General features: G+C 41.8%; 2 protein-coding genes across 5 annotated transcripts in view; one reads left to right on the top strand and one right to left on the bottom strand.

Annotated features, from left to right (window-relative positions):
• pms1 (PMS1 homolog 1, mismatch repair system component) overlaps nt 1–22,649 on the top strand; it is a 51,913-nt gene that overhangs the window by 24,803 nt on the left and 4,461 nt on the right. For 2 of the 4 annotated variants that reach the window (XM_061692924.1, XM_061692926.1), the window contains one exon: nt 3,065–4,243. The exons of 1 other annotated variant lie outside the window; for it this stretch is intronic. In XM_061692924.1, coding sequence (XP_061548908.1) covers nt 3,065–3,285 — 221 coding nt within the window. In that variant the 3' untranslated portion in view covers nt 3,286–4,243. Of the gene's footprint in view, nt 1–3,064; nt 4,244–7,742; nt 8,233–22,649 lie in introns of those variants that run through there. One more of the 4 variants, XM_061692928.1, reaches the window with a different exon arrangement.
• On the bottom strand, nt 12,261–22,376 carry mstnb (myostatin b). The gene is made up of 3 exons (XM_061692929.1): nt 21,922–22,376; nt 18,177–18,550; nt 12,261–15,515 (listed from the first exon to the last, which is right to left on the bottom strand). Exons 1-3 carry the CDS (start codon nt 22,313–22,315, stop codon nt 15,135–15,137), a joined length of 1,149 nt encoding a protein of 382 aa, XP_061548913.1. The 5' UTR covers nt 22,316–22,376; the 3' UTR covers nt 12,261–15,134.

A 22,649-nucleotide genomic window follows, 5' to 3' on the forward strand; every position in this document is an offset into this window, starting at 1 on the left:
GTTTCGTCAGTTGTTTGGCTCATTTGCTTGCTGCCTGAAGCAGGATCTCCCTATCAGTTTGGTTGGAAATACATAATAAAATTAAAAGAAAAAAAAAAAAGGCTCAAACCAAATGAAATCCAAGCCTACTGCAATTATTGCTTTACGGGAGGTGGGCGCTGCAAATTGGTGTCCTTGAATTTGCTATGTACAGATAATCTCTACATACTACTGTATCATCGTGTACACAGACGCGAGTGGGTTTTCACTCACTACCTTGTCGAGGACATTGAATCCCCCTAAGGGAGAAAGTGCAATCCGATCTCTTATCTTAAGATAATATTATAGTTAGGCCAGTGAAAGGTCAAACCTCACCACGTGTCTTGTTTTACATGAGAGGAGCCCCCTTCCATATGGCTTCAGCATTGCTGCAGGCGATGGAAGAGCCGTCTCGTCCCTCGATGCTGCACGGAGTCCTGTGTGAAACTCTTGTAAACATGCGCCTGAGTTTCTCGTGTCACCAAATGTATGCAGCAGCAGCGGAATCTGCTTCGTACGTGCTGCTACCCTTATCACCCAAGGGGCATTTCGGAGTAATTGTGGAGGATTAAAAGGTCAGCGGGAAGCGCCTTTTACCAGCTGTATTTTTACACTACTTGTTGCATCCCTTTTCCTGCAACTGAAAATAATAATTTAGCAGATTCTGAGAATGTAAAAATACAATATTTTTGGGTATGTATGCAAAGTCTCAAAACATGTACAGTATCTTCAAGATGTTCTCTTGTTACGGCCCGAATGCGTAGAGCTACCTCGTGCCCCTCGGGTGGCATTCGGTGCAACCGTAGATCGTCTTTCGCAAGGCTTTTTCACTCCAGTCATCAAATCTATAATAAAGATGCCCAAACTATATTTAACCCCTTTTGCCATCTATTTTTGGAGCTGTGGTGGAACAATGCCATAAAAAGAGGGCCCTGCTTATATTCGCACACCTGTTTGTGTTTAGAAATGTGAACCTTTGGAACGCATGAAAAGACTGACGTACATGACATAACATTAAGTAATGTAAGTAAAAACAATTCTTAATTGTTTGTTATCCAAAAGTAAAAATCCATAAGTATCCATAACCCTCGCTTTTTGCGGGGATTAGGGAGAAGGACCAAATGCAAGTAATGGATACCAGCCCCTAAATTGTTTATACTTGCCTATATCTATAGTTTAAACTGTAAATATACCACAAACTATGATCCCAAAACACTTTAATATCATTTCAATGTCATCTTACAATTACCTTTAAAAAAATAGATTGTGTACAGATGATTTGACCTGTGACGTGCACAGGTCTGTAAAGCTGGCAGGCCAATCTAGTACTTACACTCTTTTACTACGAAGCCACGTTGTTGTAACGCGTGCAGAATGTGGCTTGGCATTCTCTTGCTGAAAGAGGCAGGGACGTCCCTGAAAAAGACGTTCCTTGGATATCAGCATATTTTGACTTGTTTTAACTTACATTTGTAGATGTAGCAATGAACTGTGTTCCTGACAATGGTTTTCGGAAGTGTTCGAGAGCCCATGCGCCAATATCCTTTTAACAATGACGCCAGTTCTTAATGCTGTGCTACCTGAGGGATCGAAGGTCACGAGGATTCAATGTTTGGATTTCTCCAGATGCTCGAAATCTTGATATTATGGTCTGTATATGATTAAATCCCTAAATTCATTCCAATTGTTTGTTGAGAAATGTTCTTCAACTGTTGGACTATTTGCTCACGCAGTTGTTTACAAAGTGGTGAACCTCAACCCATCCTTGTTTGTGAACAACCGTGCCTTTTCGGGATGCTCCTTTTATACCCAATCCTAACATTCACCTGTTTCCAATTAACCTCTTCACCTGTGCAATGCTCAAAAACAAATGTTTTTAAAACATTCCTTGACTTTCCCAGTCTTTTTTCTGAGTTTGTTGCTGGGATCAAATGCAAAATGACAGAATATTTGCAAAAACAACAATGTTCATCATTTTTAACATTAAATATCTTGTCTTTTTAGTGTATTCTAACCAACATAAGTTGAACAGGATCTGCAAATTCTTGGCGGCAGGTATTTCACAGCTGCTAAGATGCCATACAACCCTTAGCAGTTTAGAGAACATGGCCAGTGTTTACCGCACAACCCACAGTGAGGGTATCATGAAATAAAATGCATAGATATCAACTATGGATGTAACAATATCTACAGTATATCTCACTGTTCAGTTTTACCACTGTATTAATCTCACGGTACGATAATTATTGCGATATCGTGGGAAAGCACACTTTATTGTAAGAAGACTCACAGCATTGCAGGAAGGTTCATGGTACAGTTGGGTAAAGAGGCGAAAGTGCTATTCTCCTTGACTCTTGATGAGTCCTTCTCAATAGGTTTTAGTAGTTTCCCACAGGTTTTTGTGAAAAATACAGCTTCAAATCATATATTACCGTGCACTTCTATGCCCATCCATCCAATGTTTCATATACTCCGCCTCCAAAAGAGTATTTTTGCTGAAGCAATAATATTTGCTCACAATAACAAAACTGTCCATTGAGAAATTGTCTGTTCAATAATTTCCCTGTAGTTGCTGTATTGTCATATTTTTTAAATTTATATAATTAGAAATTGGATACTGCCTACTAACAGTGAGCTCTTTGCTTGAGTCCAAACATTCAAGTGAAGTCATAAATGCAGGAGCACTCTTAAAGGCATAAGAATCCTTAGTTTCTTTTCCTCCGCTTATCGTGATATTGTAGGAAGGATTAATTTTTCTGAGCAGCCTCTGTACTATGTTTTTATTTGAAATGTGGACATTTCATTTGAAGAGAGGGAAGTATGTCAGATTTGTTTTGTATTTGTATGGAGTTGACCCATTTCAATATTTTCGTTTTTGGGACTACTGTAATCTATTGGTGGGTGGATATGTTGTAATGGGGAGTCGCAATCGTTATTCTTTCTCCGTGTGATTTTCTTTCACCCACTACTTTTAACTTGAGATAAACACTCACTAGTATACCACGAAATACTTCTGCTGTTAAAATATGCTTGAACAATTCGGCAGATCACCTCCTCGAAGGGGAGCAGTGGTGGTGGCCCACGGAGGGCCGTTTAGTGGGGCTTCACCGACCGGGATGCGGCTTCACGAATTGGATGTCCACGAGCGGGCAATGCCAGCCTGTGGGTCAGCGTTTGCTGGGACGGAGGTCGGTACGAACATCTTGCCGCTTCTCGCCCAATCGATTGCGACACGACGCTCAGACCGGCATAGCAGCTACACTGTAGCCTTGGGAGGAACTTGGGCACAGTTTTGTCTGCATCCCTCCCAATGCAGCCTTTTGGTCACGTGGACCAGTCAGCCAATCAGTGTATTTTTTGTGACATACCCATACAGTCACATACGTTACGCGTCCAATCGGGTGCGTTTATACTCTTAATGAGGAAGTAGTCTGGCTGTAGCTGCGTGACTAAGTGGTAAGGCTGCGTATAGCCGGCCCAAAACTCAACGGCTCATTATTTTATACCAAGACAAGACCACAACAATATCGAGGCACTTTAATTTCGTGATATCGCGGTAGCGTGAATATTGTTGCATCCCTAATATCAACCTTGACCAACAGTAAGCTAAGGCCCACCACACTCGAGTGTCTGCCCCTATTGTTAGGACAATTCTAAGTAAAGTGCAACGTTTGGATTGATTTAGTCCAACTATTCACAAAGAGTGCTGCAAAACATGCTGGGAAGTAGCAGGGCTTCACAGTTGCTACAATAACACTAACATATTTAGACTAGATTTATTATTTTCCACATACCAACATGCAACATTGTAATCTTTTTCCCCCCTTGCTTTCGGAGAATGGATGGATGGATATTAGATTAGAAATTAAATTCCGCCTTAATGCGATGGCATGGAAGATGGTCCACTTGGACTCAATGTCCCCTGCCTCCCCCGGAATTTTGGGCAAAGTTCTACTGGACGTGGGAGTTGAAACCTCTTCTGACAGGGGACTCTGCCAGACGTTCCCAGCAGACCCTCACATTACGTTTGGGTCTGCCAGGTTGGAGTGGCATCTTCCCCCACCACCGCAGCCAACACACCACCAGGTGGTGATCACTTGACAGCGCCGCCCCTCTCTTAGCCAGGGTATCCAAGAAATGCGGCCGCAAGTTCGATGACACGATCATAAAGTCAATCATCGAAATGCGGCCTAGGCTGTCCTGGTGCAGACTACAGACACCCTTATGCTTGAACACGGTGCTCGTTATGGAAAATCCGTGACGAGCACAGAAGTCCAATAACAGAATACTGCTCTGGTTCTGGTTGGGACCGTTCTTCCCGATCATGCCCTTCCTGGTGAAACTGTTATTGCCCATGTGAGCAGGAGCTCTCTCTAGCATCTGCTACAAGGACTCCAAAAGGGGTCCTTGTGTATAGGCACAAACAACAGTAAGGAACCCTCCTCCCACCCAAAGGCGGAGGGAGGCTACCCTATCGTCCACCAGGGTGAACCCAAATATACAGGCACCAAGCCGTGCCTGAGTGGAAGAGAGTGCAACCCCTATCAAGAGGACTGGTACCAGAGGCCAAACTGTGTGTGGGGGTGAGCCCAACTATATTGAGTCGGAACTCCTCATCCTCACACACCAGCTCGGGCTCCTTCCCTGCCATAAAGGTGACATATCCACGTCCCCAGAGCCAGCTTCTTTAGCCAGCGATCGGACGACCAAGGTCCCCGCCTTCGGTCGCCACCCAGCTCATTTTGCGCCTGACCCCCTTGGCCCCTCCCACAGGTGTTGAGCTCATGGAAAGGGGGACCAACGTTGCCTTTTCGGGCTGTATCCGGCCGGGCCCCATGGGTGTAGGCCCGGCCACCAGGCACTCCCCATCGAGCCCTACCTCCGGGCTTGGCTCCAGAGCCTGGCCCCAGTGACGTGCGTCCAGGCAAGGGATACTTCGGTCCATATGTTGTAATCATCATAAATGGTAATTTGAGCCGTACTTTGTCTGGTCCCTCACCTAGGACCTGTTTGCCTTGGGTGACAATGCCAGGGGCATAAAACCCCAGACAACTCAGCGCCGAGGATCATTGGAACACACAAACCCCTCCACCACAATAAGATGACGGCTCAGGGAGTGGCTATAATATCTTATTGGGAAAAAGTTAGGTATTTTTACTAACAGTGAGATTACTTGTCTTTTGCAAAACTTTCTTATCAAGATGATCTTTCTTTTTAGGCTAAAAATAAGACAATAACAATTTCCTCGAAACAACTCTTTTTCACTTTCTTAGAGTGTTTCCTTTTTTGCACTGTGCAAATGCATTGTTGACAAACTATACCACGAATGCTATTTGTTAGATTTGAAAATCCATCGGGTCCTCTTGACACATACCTGACACTCCACTACATCCGTCTGCGTTAAGAGAGCGTTGCGTATCATCCAGAGACAGGAGGTTTCCATAATCTGCCCTCCCTTGGCCTTTTTTTTTGAGGAACATTTATTCTTCGACATTGTCAGGTCTCTTCCCGCAGAGACGATGCGGTCGTGGCCTTGGACTTCGGATGGCTCGGAGGGCAAGAGGTTTTTTTGAATGGTCCCTTTAACCCCTCCACGGAAGTAAACACAGAGAGTGATTAATATTGTAAACATATCTGTCTGGAGTGGACACCAAATTTGTGTCCAAACTTCCAGTGGCTGTAAAAAGTTATAAATCATCCTATGGCTTCCCAGAGGTGACTGTCAGTGTTCAGGTAGGAATAGTGATTCCTTTTCCCTAAGTGAAAAAGCAAACGTAGAGCAGACGGAAAGGATAAATCACTCCTGGAGGCGAAGACAGGTAGCGTTCAACAGCTGGCCATCTGGCCGTTATCATGTCCTGGGTTGGTTTTATTACTTTTCATTGCCTTCCGTAGACCCAGGAGTGATCTAAACAAACAAGCTATCAGCCTGGCCTCGTCCTCCACTGCTGCTTGTTTAAGTGATTACAATGTGCATCGTGAGCACATGGCCCCCAGGTGACAACGTCGTTTGTCGGAAGCCAATTTCATCAAAATCTTTCATAAACAAAGTTCCAATGGGTAACAATTACGCTATGTAAAATGACATGAATATTATTTATTTTGGGGCAGCGCTGTGGCATGTGGTCAGTCAGTCGAGAGATTTGGGTTTCGAATCTCGGTGTCCTTCCTCTGAGGAGTGTGCTTGCATGGATTTTCTCCGGGTACTCCAGCTTCCTCTCCCATTCCAAAAACATCCATATTAGGTTCATTGATGGCTAAATTGTCCAGAGGTGAATCTGAGTGTGATTGGTTGTTTGTCTAATTATATTTGACCTGCAATTGACTGGCGACCAGTCCAAAGTGCACCCTGCTTCTGTAGGCCAAAGTCAGCTTTGGGTCATTGAAGACTGTCGTCTAAATTGTCCATAGGCGTGAATATAATTGTGAATGGTTGTATGTCTTAATGTGCCCTGGGATTGGCTGTCGACCAGTCCAGAGTTTACCACATCTTTCCCCCAAAGTCATCTGGGATAGGTTCCAGCTCACCTGCGACCATAATAAAGACAAGCAGTATAGAAAATGGATGGATTCTTCATTTTGACCACCATTACTGATATACAATAAATCTAAAATTTACAATAACAGATAAAAGCCCTGTTTACAGATCACACAAAATAGCCCTATAAATCAGAGCCCGAGCAGAAGATTGCCCAGTAAGTACCCTTGTTTTTCAATGATTTTCACACACTGAGCTGGCATCGTGGATTCCGACGACAGTAACCCCAAGGTCAGAGCCCTGCTGTGAATAGTGAAAAACCGCAACTTATTGATGCCCCCTAAAATTTTCTAAAATTGCCTATATTAATACTTTAATTGTTAATACTGTATATCAAAAACGATGATCGCATAAGAGTTTAATATAATTTCAACAACTTACAACATTGCTGTTGAAGTCCCTGTAAAGTGAAAATAAATGTCTTGTGAATTTGACACTTTTGAGAAGTTTTATTAACAACTCTGCCAAATTCGAATGATTAAAAAATAAATTATATAAAATGAGGCATCAAAATTCTGAAACCTCAAGCCGATGTTGCTGCTCTCAAACGCTCTGGGCAGAAAAATAGATGCTACCTGTCTACCTGCATGTTTCCCGCAGTTATCTTAAAACATGTATGTATTTAGAAACAAATCTCTGAATTCATTTTATGGGGTCTTTCAAAATAAAGGTTTTTAGACAATTTGAGGTTGGAAAAAAATACACATTGACAGTGTCTCCGTCGACTGTAGCGATCACTAACAACCTCTGCTAAACTTAGCTCCTTCCCAATCCCAACATTTAAAGATCTTAGTCTCTCAAATGGAATGTATCACTTTCACTGTTGCAACTGTACTACTTTCCTATTTAGACAGCGGTTTGGCAGCATCTTGTGGCAACTTAGAGCATTTCAGAAAGAGCACTAAATACACAAATAGGTAAATAGTGAATCGTGAATATGTTTGGGATTACTGTATTCCCAACAACTAAATGATTATTAGACTTTCTTAAACAAATATCCTGTATTGTTTAACATTCCTCAAGCTCTCAGAAAAATTAATTGCGGTTGCATCCATTCCAGTTCTGTTAATGTTACAACAACAAGAATCGTGTCCAATAACAGGGTCGCCAGCTGTCTTGGAGCACTCTGATACCCCCTAACATCCTTCTTCCCTGTTCTCTCACTCTCACTTCCTCACCTGTCAAGAAGTGGAATGTCACTGGCGGATGCAGTCCTCCAGAGTCTCACCATCAAAACAGATGTAGTGACGCTCAGTCGAAGCCTTTCGGATGACTCGCGAAGAACAAGCAAGCGGCAATAAACAGCGACGGTCCCTTCAACCTGGCTCGAGACGGATAACAATGTCAAATCGATGTAATTTTGCGAGAAAAATAGTAGTCGTATTAGAATAGTCATAATATGATGAGCGGGGAAAATGAGGGGTTTTTAGCACATTGGTCTGTACGAGCATTTTATTCTGATTGTACCTATGTTAATGTGGGGAACAACTACCTGTACATAGACTTAAATTATATCTTTTGATGGTATTGTTATTTCGTCATGTTTTTAAAAACAAAATTCATCATATATAATAATTGCAATTCTAGAGAGAGAAATAGAGAGAAACATCTAGTTACTGACTTGCATTAAAAAAAAAAAGCAAAATGAAAAATGATTTTAAAACATGCATAATAAAATTTAAAACAAAAATAAGGTCAGTAGGAGTTTTTAGTTTTGTACACTTAAATAATATACAACCCCCAATTCCAATGAAGTTGGGGTGTTGTATAAAATGTAATAGAATATAAAGATCTGTAAAACCTTTTCAACTTATTTTCCATTGAATCCAGTACAAAGACAAGATGTTCAAACTGATAAACAAATATTCACTCATTTTGAATTTGATGCTTCCAGGACATTCCAAAAAAACTGGGAGAGGGGCATGTTTACCACTGTGATACATCAACTTTCCTTTTAACAACACTCAATAAGCGTTTGGGAACTGAGGACACTAATTGTTGAAGCTTTGTAGGTTAAATTCTTTCCCATTCTTGTTTGATGTACAACTTCAGTTGCTCAACAGTCTGGGGTCTCCGTTGTCGTATTATGCGCTTCATAATGCACCACATATTTTCAATTGGAGACAGGTCTGGACTGCTGACAGGCCAGTCTAGTTCTTGCACTCTTACTTTGAAGTCACGCTGTTGTAACACGTGCAGAATGTAGCTTGGCATTGTCTTGTTGAAAGAAGCAGGAGCGTCCCTGAAAAAGACGTTGTTTGGATGGCAGCATATGTTGCTCCAAAACCTGTATGTACCTTTCAGCATTAATGGTGCCATCACAGATGTGTAAGTTACCCATACAATGGGAACTAACATAGCACCATACCATCACAGACGCTAGCTTTTGAACTTTGCGCTGATAACACTCTGGATGGTCCTTTTCCTCTTTGGCCCGGACGGCACGACATCCATGATTTCCAAAAACAGTTAGAAATTTGGACTCGTCACACCCCAGCATACTTTTCCACTTTGCGTCAGACCATCTCTGATGAGCTTGGGCCAAGAGAAGCCGGCGAAGTTTCTGGGTGTTGTTGATATTTGGCTTTCACTTTGCATGGTACAGTTTTAACTTGCATTTGTAAATGTAGCAATGAATTGTGTTTCAAGACGATGGTTCTCTCAAGTGTTCCTGTGCCCACGTGGCAATATCATTTACACAATGATGCTGGTTTTTAATGCACTGCTGTCTGAGGGATCGAAGGTCACGGGCATTCAATGTTGATTTTTGGCCCTGCCACTTACGTGCAGAGATTTCTCTAGATTCTCTGAATCTTTTGATGATATTATGGACAGTAGATGGCGAAATCCCTGAATTCCTTCCAATTGTATGTTGAAAAATATTGTTCTTAAGTTGTTGGACTATTTGCTCATGCAGTTGTTCACAAATTGGTGAACATCATACCATCCTTCCTCTTTTTATACTCAATATTGGCACTCACCTGTTTCCAATTAACTTGTTCACCTGTGGAATGTTCCAAACAGGTGTTTTTTTTTTGTTGTTTTTTTTCAGTTTTCCTCAACTTTCCCCGTCCTTTGTTGCCCACCCGTCCCTGCTTTTTTGGAATGTGTTGCAGGCAACAAATTCAAAATCAGAGAATATTTGCAAGAAGAAAAAGAACATTAAATATCTTCTCTTAGTAGTGTATTCAATTGAATATAGCTTGAAAATGATTTTCAAATTATTCCGTTTTTATTTAATTTTTACAAACTTCATTGGAATTGGGGTTGGTACTTTGCATTACATTGCTTCCCACCCCTTTACATTTCACCAATGTGCTGCACTCTTGCATCACTGGTAAACAGGAGGAGGAGGGTAGAATCTAAAAAATGTATGAAAAGAGGTTTTTGTGGCTGGGCTCTGCTTCTCTGTGGCGCTGGTCCAGCTCTCAGCGGGGAAAGGAAGTAGCTCTCTAGGGGCATCGGGCAATTCGCCCTCTACTGGGCGGAAGTCAAGTCTCAATGAGGCCATCAAGCCCGGGAGAGGTCACGCTGTCACTTCACATCTTCTCATTAGGCTACCATACTTACAACATGCCTCTGTGCAAAACAGTTAAATAGCTGAGTCATTGAAATGAAAGTATATTTGTGCCATTGAAATCAGGTACAGTTAATAGACCGTGTGTGTGTGTGTGTGTGTGTGTGTGTGTGTGTGTGTGTGTGTGTGTGTGTGTGTGTGTGTTGTCATTTTACTCCCTGCTTACTCACACCACATGTGTGTTAGCAGTTTGCAGCATGTGTTGAAGACATACAGATTCTCTCAGCTGCTGAGGTGTCGTGGCATAGCTCTCATGGCGGAGCTCTCAATAGCCAACCAGCCTTGCGTTGTTTGGAAATATAAGCAATAAGAAATATGAACTTATGCTTTCGATACCTTCAATTAATTAGGTTAAATTACCTCCTCAAAATGTGCTGCAAGTATGAACCCTCCTGGTGTGTTGCGAGTGACATTGGTACGTGTTAAAATAATTTGTTTATTTACTTGGTATATTAAATATATTGACCCATCAGTGACACAAGGACTTAAAAGAAGGGCAGAAATGTCAAATTTTTACATGAATGAATTTGTTTTCATTGAGGGAAAAAATTACTTGTATGTAGAATGTCTTCAATTATGTGGTGGGTTGAACTGAACCATTTTAAAATCCCCGTAAAGTAAAATGTCTTCGAAAAAGACGTTTTTGTGTTGTGACGTTTTTGTGTTGTTAGCAACCCTTCCAAATTTGATTGATCAAACAGTTCACTCCATTCCCCAGATGCCCTGCTCAGCTGTCAATCAAATAGTGGTGTAAAGGTTTTCGCCCCCTCTGATTTCTTATATTTTGCATGTTTGTCACACTTAAATGTTTCCTATCATCAAACAATTTTAAATATTAGTCAAAGACAACACAAGTAAACACAAAAGCAGTTAATAAATGAAAGTTTTTATTAAGTGAGAAAAAAAATCCAAACCTCATGGCCCTGTCTGAAAAAGTGATTTTTCTTCCTGTTAAAACAGAAAACTGTGGTTTATCATACTTGAGTTCAATTTCTCCAGTCACATCCAGGCCTGATACTGCTACACCTGTTCTCAATAAAAAAAAAAATCACTAGATAGGACCTGCCTGACAGTGAAATAGACCAAAAGATCCTCAAAAGCTAGACATCATGCCGAGAGCTAAAGAAATTGAGGAACAAATGAGAGAAATTAATTAAGCTCTATCAGTTTGGATGAGGTTATAAAGGCATTTCTAAAGCTTTGGGACTTCAACAAACCAAAGTGAGAGTCATTATCCACAAATGGCGAAAACAGAACAGTGGTGGACCTTCCCAGGAGTGGTCGGCCGACCAAAATTACCCCAAGAGCGCAGCGACGACTCATCCAAGAGGTCACAAAAGAGCCCACAGCAACATCCAAAGAACTGCAGGCCTCACTTGCCTCAGTTAAGGTAAGTGTTCATGACTCCACCATAAGAAAGAGACTGGGCAAAAATGACCTTCATGGCAGAATGCAAACCACTGCTGAACAAAAAGAACACAAAGGCTGGTGTCAATTGTGCCAGAAGACATCTTGATGATCCACAAGACTTTTGGGTAAATACTCTGTGGTCAGATGAGACAAAAGTTGAACTTTTGGGAAGGTGTGTATCCCATTACATCTGGTGTAAAGGTAGCACTGCATTTCAGAAAAAGAACATCATACCAACAGTAACAATTTTGCTGCTTCAGGAGCTGGAAGACTTGCTGTGACAAATGCAGCTATTAATTCTGCTGTCTACGAAAAAATCCTGGAGAAGACCATCTGTTCGTGACCTCAAACTGAAACAAACTTGGGTTCTGCAGCAGGACAATTATCCAAATCACACCAGCAAGTCCACCTCTTAATGGCTGAAGAAAAACAAAATGAAGACTTTGGAATGACCTAGTCAAAGTGCTGACGTGAATCCTATAAAAAGCTTGAAAACCCTCCAATGTGGCTGAATTACAACAATTCAAAACTGTTGAACACTGAATCGCCACAATTCAGTTCTACAGAGTTCAGTCTTTTCACGTTTTCAGAAATGATCTTCAAACGTGTAATGTATTTAGAAACAAATCTCTGAATTACAGGGTCTTTACAGGGTCATTAATTTCCAAGATAGTGCTTTTTTTATGGCTAAAAACAAAGACCAAAACTCAAGCCAGAAACTTTATTTGGTAAAATAGGTACAGTATATTGAGTTTCTGCATTACATCTGCTAAATTGCAGTTTTATTCATGTGTGTTAAGAAAAAACAAATGCATATGTATACAATACAAACATATCAAAATCAGTTTTTACAACTTTAGTAGCCACCAATTGTTTCCTTTTGGTGTGCCATAGTGCAAACTGCATTGTACAGAGTATATGTACTGTATGATGTCAACATTCATACAATCTCGACAATCTACTTTTGTCTTTAACACTGCATTCTTTGTGCCTTCAGTTCAAGTTCTTTTTTTATCCTGTGAGTATGATTTTAAGAAGCATCCTGTACTGAGTGGGCCATAGGGATCTTGTTGTTGTTGTTCTGGTTGGTGTAAATGGAGCTAGAAAGCTCTTTGGCTTGGAACATCTGAGTCCATCCTCAGTAAGTGTTATCCTCAGTGTTTTTTAATCACATCCGGAGTCCATATATAGAGGGAATTGTAAAGTGAGGAGCATATGGTGCATTTTTTTATTTTATTTTTTTTCCATGTCTGTTAGACTGCGTTCCACATCATTATGCATACAGGATTTAGGTTAAACCTTCTAGTGTTTCTGATGCAGTTTCTCCTCTCTGTTTAGGTCACTGATGACAATCTCAGACAGGTTTGATCATTAGTTTCCCAGATGAGCTTAATTAAATAGAAATTACTTGAGGCGGTTGTTCCCTGTTGCGGTAATCCCCCAATTCTGTGAGTCACGATTCACGAATTAGTTATTTTTTTTGTGGAACCCCTGCCCTGATATTCATTGAAAAACTACCCTATTCACAGTTTTTGTGCTCCTTCTGAAATGCCCTAAGATTCCACCAAAGCCCTCTCTAAATAGGAAGGTAGTACAGTAATTTGTGTCAAGTAAGTTTGTTGAAGCTGGGTTTTTGAGTACAAAAAACATATTAAAGGAATAAAGTTTCACTTTTTTTTTTAAGAGCAAAAGGCATATTTTTTTCAACAATAGTCTTGTTTTTTAGACAATGGAGCTGAGACTAAAGTTGTATTTTTGAAATTTTCTCATTAAAATATACATTTCCTCCTTGCTTAACCTTTAATATCATAATGTTATGACTTCATCTTGAAAAAGTACGACTTTATTCTCATAACGTTACAACTTCCCCACCCCCCAAATAAAAACAAATATATATATATATATATATACTTGATATTGTAACAATACGACTTCTTAAAAAAGGAACTATTTACTTCCAATGGCATTTAGGGGTACACGTGGTAGGTATGTTTACACGTATGAATATGCCCATGTACATTCTCAGTCATCCTTATCATTCATGGTAATCTGCAAAAAATTTAATGTAGGCAACTGGACTCTTGCTTGTTGATGACAGAACACCTCTAATCCAAAAGGCTGCTTGAGTTCTAAATCTCAGGTGTGGAGTTCCCTTTTTTATGTCGCTGGTGGAGTAGTCACCTCAACTCAACTGTTTGTGGACTATGGGTATAAAGGGAGAACAATTTCATGCTGTAGCCACCATCATCCCCTAACTTCAACTCTATTGAGAACCTGGGGAAGGTGGATGGTAGATCCAGGCAGAAACTAACTATGGACTTACAAGTTCAATGGATGAGAGTGTTGTGCAGGGGATTTCAAAGAGGGGCTCCTATATATATTTTTTTTTTTTGGAGGGGGTGGGGGTGGGGGTCAAAATAGCATTCATTTTATTAAAAACTGATTTATACTGTATGTAAAGAAATGCAAAAAAAAAAAAAGAAATTTACAGAAATGCAAGTTTTTCCCAGCCTATTTATTGTTATGCATGGAGTGCTATTTTGCGTAATCCTGCAAAATTATATTGTATTATTATCAAAGCTAATATAATTGTTGATAATAATTCTTTTTTTTTTTTAACTGTAAAAATTCACTATTTAGAAAAATGAACCAAAACAGCTTACGCCTAATAATTTGGAACACAGTGTATTCTACTGGTGTGTGTGTTTTTAATTGTATTAAAGAATGTTGAGTCAGAAAAAGAAAAAAAGATTTTCCTTTTTGTCTACATTCACGTGTGTGTGTGTGTGTGTGTGTAAGTGTGCGAGCATGCCTGCGTGTGTACAGTATGTGTGAGAAAGAAAGAAAGGTGTGCGTGTCTGTGTGTTCTTGCATCCATCTGCCATTTAAAGCCTCTATGGCAGTGATTCCCAACCACTGTGCAGGGGAAAATTTTCCAATTTCACTAAATTACTATTTACTGCAAATACTACTGTATATCTGCTTGATGGCAGAAGATACAGAATTAACCTGCGTATCCAATTGTTGCCATTCATACAACAGAGTAAATCATGGCAAACATGCACTGAGTAAGTCAATTTTGGAGTAAATGGAGACCAGATAATCGTTATTTAGTCATCCCCTCGGGTCGCTATTCATGAATTGCTCTTTACTAAAATACGAAAGATACCACAACATCCCACCGAAGCCGTGTCTGAATAGGAAGGCAATCTAGTAATTGATGTCAAGGAAGTAAGTTGACGTGATCCATCTTGACTGAGAGAAGCTTTTGTGTGTGTGTGTGTGTCTGTGTGTGTTGGTTGTGACATTTTTGTTTGGTGGTGTGCAGTGAGATTTTTCGAATGTAAAAATGTGTGCTGTGGCTCAGTAAAGGTTGGGAAACACTTGTCTATGGCTAACATTTCCTCCCGGAGGAGTGAACCGAAGCTACAGTATGCCACATGTGAAAGCTTTCGGCTTATTGGGGCCTCTACTGCGGTTGTATTGCACCAGGAAAAATACTGGAATCTGTGTTTTTGGGCGAAAGGATTTGTAGAGCAGTGGCCCCCCTGCACAGCTCCCTACTCTCTCTCATATCGTGGGGGGCGGGGCTCAAGAGCAGCCGCAACGGTCCACCACCATGGACGGGATCTTGCCGTAGATGATCTCCTCTTTGCGGTTAAAGTAGATCATGTTGATGGGCGACATCTTGGTGGGGGTGCAGCAGGGGCCGGCGTTCCCTCGAGGGTTGGCCTTGTTCACCAGGTGGGTGTGCGGGTATTTCTGCAGGTGCATGTATTCGCACTCGCCCGAGCAGTAGTTAGCCTTGTAGCGTTTGGGCGCGATAATCCAGTCCCAGCCGAAGTCCTCAAAGTCCACGGTGAGAGGGTAGCGGCAGCAGCGCGATTCCGGGGAGTTCTCGTCGCAGTCCAGGCCCGAGTCCCTCCTGGCACGCCGGGGGCCCTCGTTCAGTTTCACCTCCATGAACGGTTGCTGCGGGGACAAGTGGACACGCTGTCAAAAAATTAAAAGAATTCCGCCGCCACCCTCGTTATCCTAACGCCAATTAAACTGAACGACCACTAAACTACCCCTAAATTCCATAGGAAGTCAAAAGTTGTCTATTTCCCAGAAAAAGTCATTAGGTCACAATAACAAATTTATCTGTTTTAGAGGTAAAAAAATATATATATATTAGATTTTTCCAAGGGAAGAAAAGTCAGAAACTTAAGAACAATGACGTATTTTGTCGGTATTAAAAGTCGTAATCTTATGAGAATTAAGTCATATTTTTCCTCCATGGGTCATTTTTTTCTCCATAAAATATTTTCCGGAATAACAGTGCCCTGGTGGCCCTGGGCCAGTATGGCACTGTGTCGGGCCACCACATACCATACAGACGCTGGCCCGACCGGGCCAGTACAAATTTCATAGATACTAAATACAATGGCACGGTGGGCGACTGGTTAGCACATCTGCCTGACAGTTCTGAGGACTGCGGTTCAAATCCCGGCGCCGCCTGTGTGGAGTTTGCACGTTCTCCCCGTGCCTGCGTGGGTTTTCTCCAGGTACTCGGGTTTCCTCCCACATCCCAAAAACATACATGGTAGGTCAATTGAAGAATGGTTGTTTGTTTATATATGCCCTGCGATTGGCTGGCGACCGGTTCGGGGTGTACCTCTTGCCCGAAGATAGCTGGGATAGGCTCCAGCATGCCCGCGACCCGCGTGAGGATAAGCGGTACAAAAAATGGATGAATAAATGCAATGACATCAACAGATTCTATGATTGATTCTATGACAAATTATATGCTAAGATCTGACACCGACGACTTTTGGCAGTCGCTTAGCCAAACACGGCATCGTCATAATATTATGAAACTTTTGGGGGGTTGAAATTGAATCAAGCGACAGTTTCTTGGCTCCCTGGCGTTCTAATTGCCTGCCAGCCTGTTCTTTGGTGTCCGCGTTGTCCGATAGTGGCCTTGACATGGATAGCCGTGCCAATTAGTCTGATTTGCGCTCACAAAACTTTAAGGAATGCGCTGGGCCAGTTGGAACTTTTGATGTAATCAAGCAATCATCCAATTTGGTTATTAGTCCAAATGAGGGTGTGCGCCTCAAAGGTTGACCCTCCTGTTATGTTAGTTTCTCAACTACAGCAATGATTTTCCTCTGTCAAATTTACCCAAGTGTGGTTGACAGCCAATAGTTTCAGAAATTGGGGGGAAACGATTGTATCTCACTATTAACTCAACCATTTAATTGTTTATGTTGATTGCAGTACGACGAACTAGCGCTTTACACGTCTGCCTCATAATTTTGAGGTTCTGTGTTTGAATCGCCCACATTCCAAAAACATGCATGTTAGTTTTATTGAAAACTTTCAATTGCGTATAGGTATGAATGTCAGTGTGAATGCTTGTGCGTCTATATGTAGGCTGCGATTGGCTGGCGACCAGTGCAGGGTAGGAAATCCACTTACCGGGTAATATTGAATGAAATGCTTAATACACTGTAATTAGATATAAGCAATTTGGATTCAGGATTCCCCTCCCTGTTCCTGACACTTGGGAATATTTAAATATGCATGGCAACCACTTATAGTACCAGGGCAACTACAGTACAGTAATCGCTCACTTACTGTACGTTTTATTTTTATGATTATTCAAATTTTCCTTCCATTGGTAATGCATTGAGCAGAACGGACTACATAAATCAAATGGTACGCCCACGGAGCTTTATTCAATGACAATCGGGGGGCTGATGACGGACTGAACAGGAAGTCACACAGATGCGCACACAGAGGAAATCACTGGAAGGACCCTGAGAGGAGTTTATTTCATTATATCACAGATTTCGACACTAGCCAGTTGACTTTAGAGTTGTTCAAATATCAAAACTAATTTGAAATGATGGAAATTCATTTATCAGGTAGAAGCTATGTATGGACTTTGGAGCTCAGCGGATAAGAGAATTGTTAGGTGGAATCAAAGGGGCTCCTTCATCTTAAGGATGTTTGTCATCGTCCTTAGATGTTTTTAATTCAAAACAAATCAAGGTTATTATAGAACAAAGAGCATGTGCATAATAATTTGGAACACAGTGTAGATCATTGGTGGGCAAGGTATGGCCACATCCTGCCTACTCTGTTCTTCAATTCAGTCCACCGAGCATTTACATTGCCAAGAGTCCTCTGATAATCACGTCTTCGCCCCCCCACCCCCCCCAGAATTGATTCATTACATGTATTCATTCATTTTTATCTATTCTTTTTTTTTTGTATTTATCTCCTGAAATAATTGGTTAATTATTATGAAATTAAGTCATAGTTGAACATTTTCTGAATATAAAGAAATTTTAGCGAGTACATTTGGATTTTTTTTATTGATTTGGTCACAGTAAGTTTAAAAATGACAATATCAAATCAATATTTTTCAAATTAAATAAATGACAAATGAATTTGAATTAAATGAATTATACATAATAAAAGATGAGTGAATAATGTTGCATTATTAAAATGAACTCATTTTAACTTTTTTTTTTTTTTTTTTTTTTGACGTCCGCTACACATGACTTGGCCCATTTGTCTGTTTTTCAAATCAAATGTGGCCCCTTGAGCACCAAAGTTTGTGGACAGACAGATGTCACTCACCAGTCCTTCCTCTCCGGGCTCGGCAGAGGTGACGGCCAAATCGTTCCCTCTGTTGTCGTAGGCGTTGATCTCGATGCCCCAGTTGGTGTCGGGTTGCCGCAGCCACACGCTCAGCACTTGCTTGACGTCGATGCTCTGCCAAGAGCTCGTCCCGGCGTTCACGTCTAGCTTGAGCGAGCGGAGACGCACGTGCCGCCCGCCGCCGTTGGACGCCGGCGTCAGGCGGGAGATCTGCAGGAAAACGGTGGTGGCCTCCTCGGCCGCCCGTAGGTGGACCCATAGCTGGGCCCGGAAGATGCGGCTCGCTTGGAACTTTTGGGCCAAGGAGAACAAGCAGCATTTCGGCAAGCCGTTCGCTTGGACCGTCGGCTCAGCTGGAAGGAGACAGGGAAAACAAATATAAGCAAATTTGTGTACATTCGTACACATCCAAGTTATGGTCATTCGAAAAAAGCAACAAAAAAGAGGCTTCAAGCTTTTTATTGCCAATCTCATTTGACGTTTACTCTCAAAATCAACATCAACATCAAGAGAATTACACCTTGTGTATTTAAAACACCCACATAATTCCCCTAGCTTAATGCTCACACATAACACAAACGCATAGACAGGCTGACAAATAAGCATCGGTGTTGCGGTTTTAGAACCATTTCAGCAACGCCTGTTCAAACACAAAAATTGCAGAAACACACGTAGCCAGACAATACAACAATACTCAAAAGCATATGTTGTTTTTCCTCTGTGAAAAATGACTAATATTACTCTAGCTTAGCAAGTCAGTTATGAAAATCTTGTGTTAGTGTATCTCTGTCTGTTATATACTGCCCTCGGGTGGATAAGCTGCACACATCAGAAGGAGCAGCACAATGTCCACTGAACTGAAGCAAAGAAAGTCACAAAAATGCTTTCATTATTTATATTCTATTGAATTATGTCGTTGCTGTATGTTTTTTTTTTGTTTTTTAAATCAACTACAGTACGATAGTGCTATTTTTCCATATACGTATTTTGTTGTTGTTGGTTTTTGGTGGGAGGCTGGAACACTAGTAGCCCCACTCTTATGTTCAATTTGACCCAAGGTAGGTGCGATTGTCAAAAATGAATCCCGCAGTAACCGTTGTTTATATCTTCTTCTTATCTCCATTTGTAACCATTTAAATGGATATTTACTGCATGACAGTATTTTTTTTTCATTTCAGTCCCAACTCGTTGGAGTGGCCAATTTCAACCCTACCAGTGCATATACGCTTTCATTCCGATCTCCATCCATCTATCCAATCTGCTCTATATCCGAATTCATTAGGAATCTGTACTTTGTCTATGTTTCTGATGACGTTTTACTTTTTGAAATCTGGAAACAGATATATCATTTCTTCCGTACGTTGTGTCTTGTGCCAGACTAAAAACCACCAGGTTCTGGCGTTCAGAAATTCTCACAATAATCTGAAAAAACAAATACAGCTAAAGTGTGGTGTATGTATTTATTCATTTATTGCCGTTATCATTAGCCAGTTTAGCATTTTGGGTTTTGTTTCGCTCATGCAGGACCTGTTGTCTTTTGAATCCTGATTTTCTTGTCAGAATTTATCAAGCTTGCTGCAAAGCTATGATTTTTCTCTTTTCTTCTTCTTCTCAGTATTAACATGACACGCAAAAATCATAAAGGTTCTGCGTAGTAGCTGAATGCAGTTTTTTTGGCTTGTACGCATAGCAGACCCGCTCTTGGGTACCACTTAGCATCCACTCTTAGTGGTTCTATATCACAGGTGTCAAACTCAAGGCCCGGGGCCAGATCCGGCCCGCCACATCATTTTATGTGGCCCGCAAAAGCAAATCATGTGTGTCAACTTCCATGATTCTTGCTAAAATCGGTTTCACATTTTTGTATAACATTCATATGTAATAAATAGTAATGAGCTATTGTAAGCATGTTATGCCTCCAAACCCCTTTTACAGTTACTTGAACAATAGTTGAGCAAACCATTATCCTTGACTTCTGATTTCAAAACTAGTTATCCATCCATTTGTTGTCTATGTGTAATAATATGATGAGGCGATTAAACATTGATATGGTTTTCCAATCATAATGCCCCTGTGAGGAAAACCGTATCTACGATGTGGCCCGTGACAAATATGAGTTTGACACCCCTGTCCTCTATAGACCCACCCATTATCCAGTGGTTATTACAATTATAGCACCAGATGAAAACCAAATGGTTCTTGGATATTAATTGTAATATATTATCTAAAGAACCCCAGTTGTGTACAATGGCGCTGTATGGTACCAGCGTTCCTATACAGACCCTCTGATGCACCTTTATTTTTATAGTGTATGCACGCAAGTAAAAGAGGGTAACCATTTTGTGTAAAAATGAATTTTTATTTACAATACGTACTTAAGTACATTTTAGGGTCTGTACTTTTACTTAAAGAAAGGAGTTGAATCACGACTTTCACTAACTGAGTCTGTGTTTTACACAAGTAAAACCTGTTCTAGTGGCCAATTTAAACACTGGTTCCAAACGCCTCCATCGACTCGTTTATGTCTTGATTCACTTTTATTTCCCATAAAATTGTGCCACGTGTTTAAATCCCACATAATATCAGGTTGTGACTGTGGCAAACGGATTGAACGTTTAAAGGTTTTCGATATCCGCAGCATCATTTTCGAAAATGGGACATTGCGGCAAGCCTTCGTAACATTTAACAGCTAGCCTTGATAAATGTCGCAGATATCGGTCATTCATTTTTGCCTCGTCAAAAAGACCATTTGAGATATCCGTATCGACAGTCTTCCTATCTGCGATCGTTATTTCAGATATCCGCAATGTCATTTCGCCCGGGACCAACTTTTGCCATTCATGTGAATGGAGGTGGCCATGACACATATTTGCAATTCAGATGCAGGTATCTGCTATGTGAATCACAGGTATGTCTAATGCCGACCAAAGCAACAATTGGATTCTGACTCGTCAAGACATCTTTCATTCACCTCAATTCCAGATATCAACATGTCCATGATCAGATATCTTTAAATTACGTTTTAACCAGGCGTAATGACATAAACCATCAAAGGTAAGTGGAGTCCAATTATGTGTTATGTATGCGTATGCCTATTTGATAAGCAAGGTGACAGATATCGAACAACTCCACCGTGGAGATACAATTGACAGATTTTGGGGGCCTGGTAGGGAAAGGACGTGAGGTTCCGTGAGCTGTCGAGACTGACGAAGGCCTTACTATGCGTTCCCCGCAGCCATGCCGTGAAACGGAAATAACGTCATGGACAAAAAGCAGTAAATATGTCAAGTGTTGACTTGTTTTTGAACTGCAAATTTGTCCAAAACAAAACCCCAAAACTCTGCTTCATATCCCCTCGTTTGTTTTCATTGAGGCTGTATTATAATGGAGGAATGTCGACAGCAATTCAATGTCAACAAAGGTGGGCCTATCAGCTTGCGCTCACCTAATTGAAGTTAGTAAGCGGTGGAACTCTTGTCCCACCTGCCTGCAAAGGTAAGAGATACTCGGCTTAGGTGGGCTGCCGGGGCGGCTCGCAGCAAGCGCCGAAAATCAAAAGCGCGTTATTTTCACATCCAGAACTTTGACGCATATGGTCCGTCTCCCTATCTGTAATTCACTTTGGACTCCAGGCGCAAGTGAATGTTTCTTTTTGCCAATGCGGCTCCAGAACAATCGGCGCCACCTGATCAAATCAAAGCCACTTCAGCTTGTCGGTACTTACGTTCCGTGGCCATCATCATGACGGTCTCGGTGACGGCGTGCTCGTCGTCGTCCTCCGCGACCGCGTCGCGGTTGTCGTCCCCCAGGACGTCGTACTGGTCCAGCAGCTGCTGCAGCGGGGGCGCCCGAGGCAGGAGCTGCTTGACCACGTCGCGGCTGATGTTGGGCGCCTCCTTCATGCGCAGCTTGCTCAGGATTTGCGACTTGATGGCGTTCAGGCGCATGCTTTTGATTTGCTGGCGCACGTCGCAGGTGGCGCACGGCTCCGAGGGGTCCTCAGGCCCGGCGGAGGCGGAGGCGGAGGCGGAGGACTGCAGCGTCTGCTGCTGCTGCTCGCCCGGGGACGCTGGAGCCACGAGCATCAGCAAAGTCAAGCCAATGTGACAGAAATGCATTGTGCGCCCCCCAAAAAAATAAAGATCCCGTGGAGTCTGCGTGCTTTTGGATTAATGTCCAAACACTTGTTGGCATCGCTTGATTAGCGCGCACGTTTTTTATACTCGCACTCTTTTTTTTTTTTTAGGTGGCGTCCAAAACGATGATTGGCTGGGCAGGCCAACAATGACTTTGAACCATGGCAACTTTTTTTTCTCCCTCTGTCAAACTGTAAAGGGATTTGGGGGGGGGGGGGACTTTTTGGTGGAGGGCGGGGGTGCCGGGGCAGATTGTGGATAGATTGACTTGTCGTGCGGCGATTGCGCAACCAGCGGAATCAAACTTGACCTTTGC

The sequence above is a fragment of the Phycodurus eques genome, chromosome 12, assembly GCF_024500275.1.
Source record: "Phycodurus eques isolate BA_2022a chromosome 12, UOR_Pequ_1.1, whole genome shotgun sequence".
Lineage (NCBI taxonomy): Eukaryota > Metazoa > Chordata > Actinopteri > Syngnathiformes > Syngnathidae > Phycodurus > Phycodurus eques.

What these genes read in the sequence shown, in the direction of transcription:
- mstnb (XM_061692929.1), bottom strand. Translation starts at nt 22,315, where the DNA reads ATGCATTTCTGTCACATTGGCTTGACTTTGCTGATGCTCGTGGCTCCA. An exon ending in CATGATGATGGCCACGGAAC is followed by an intron (nt 18,551 to 21,921) that starts GTAAGTACCGAC and finishes GTCTCCTTCCAG; the next exon opens with CTGAGCCGACGGTCCAAGCG. An exon ending in AGCCCGGAGAGGAAGGACTG is followed by an intron (nt 15,516 to 18,176) that starts GTGAGTGACATC and finishes TTGTCCCCGCAG; the next exon opens with CAACCGTTCATGGAGGTGAA.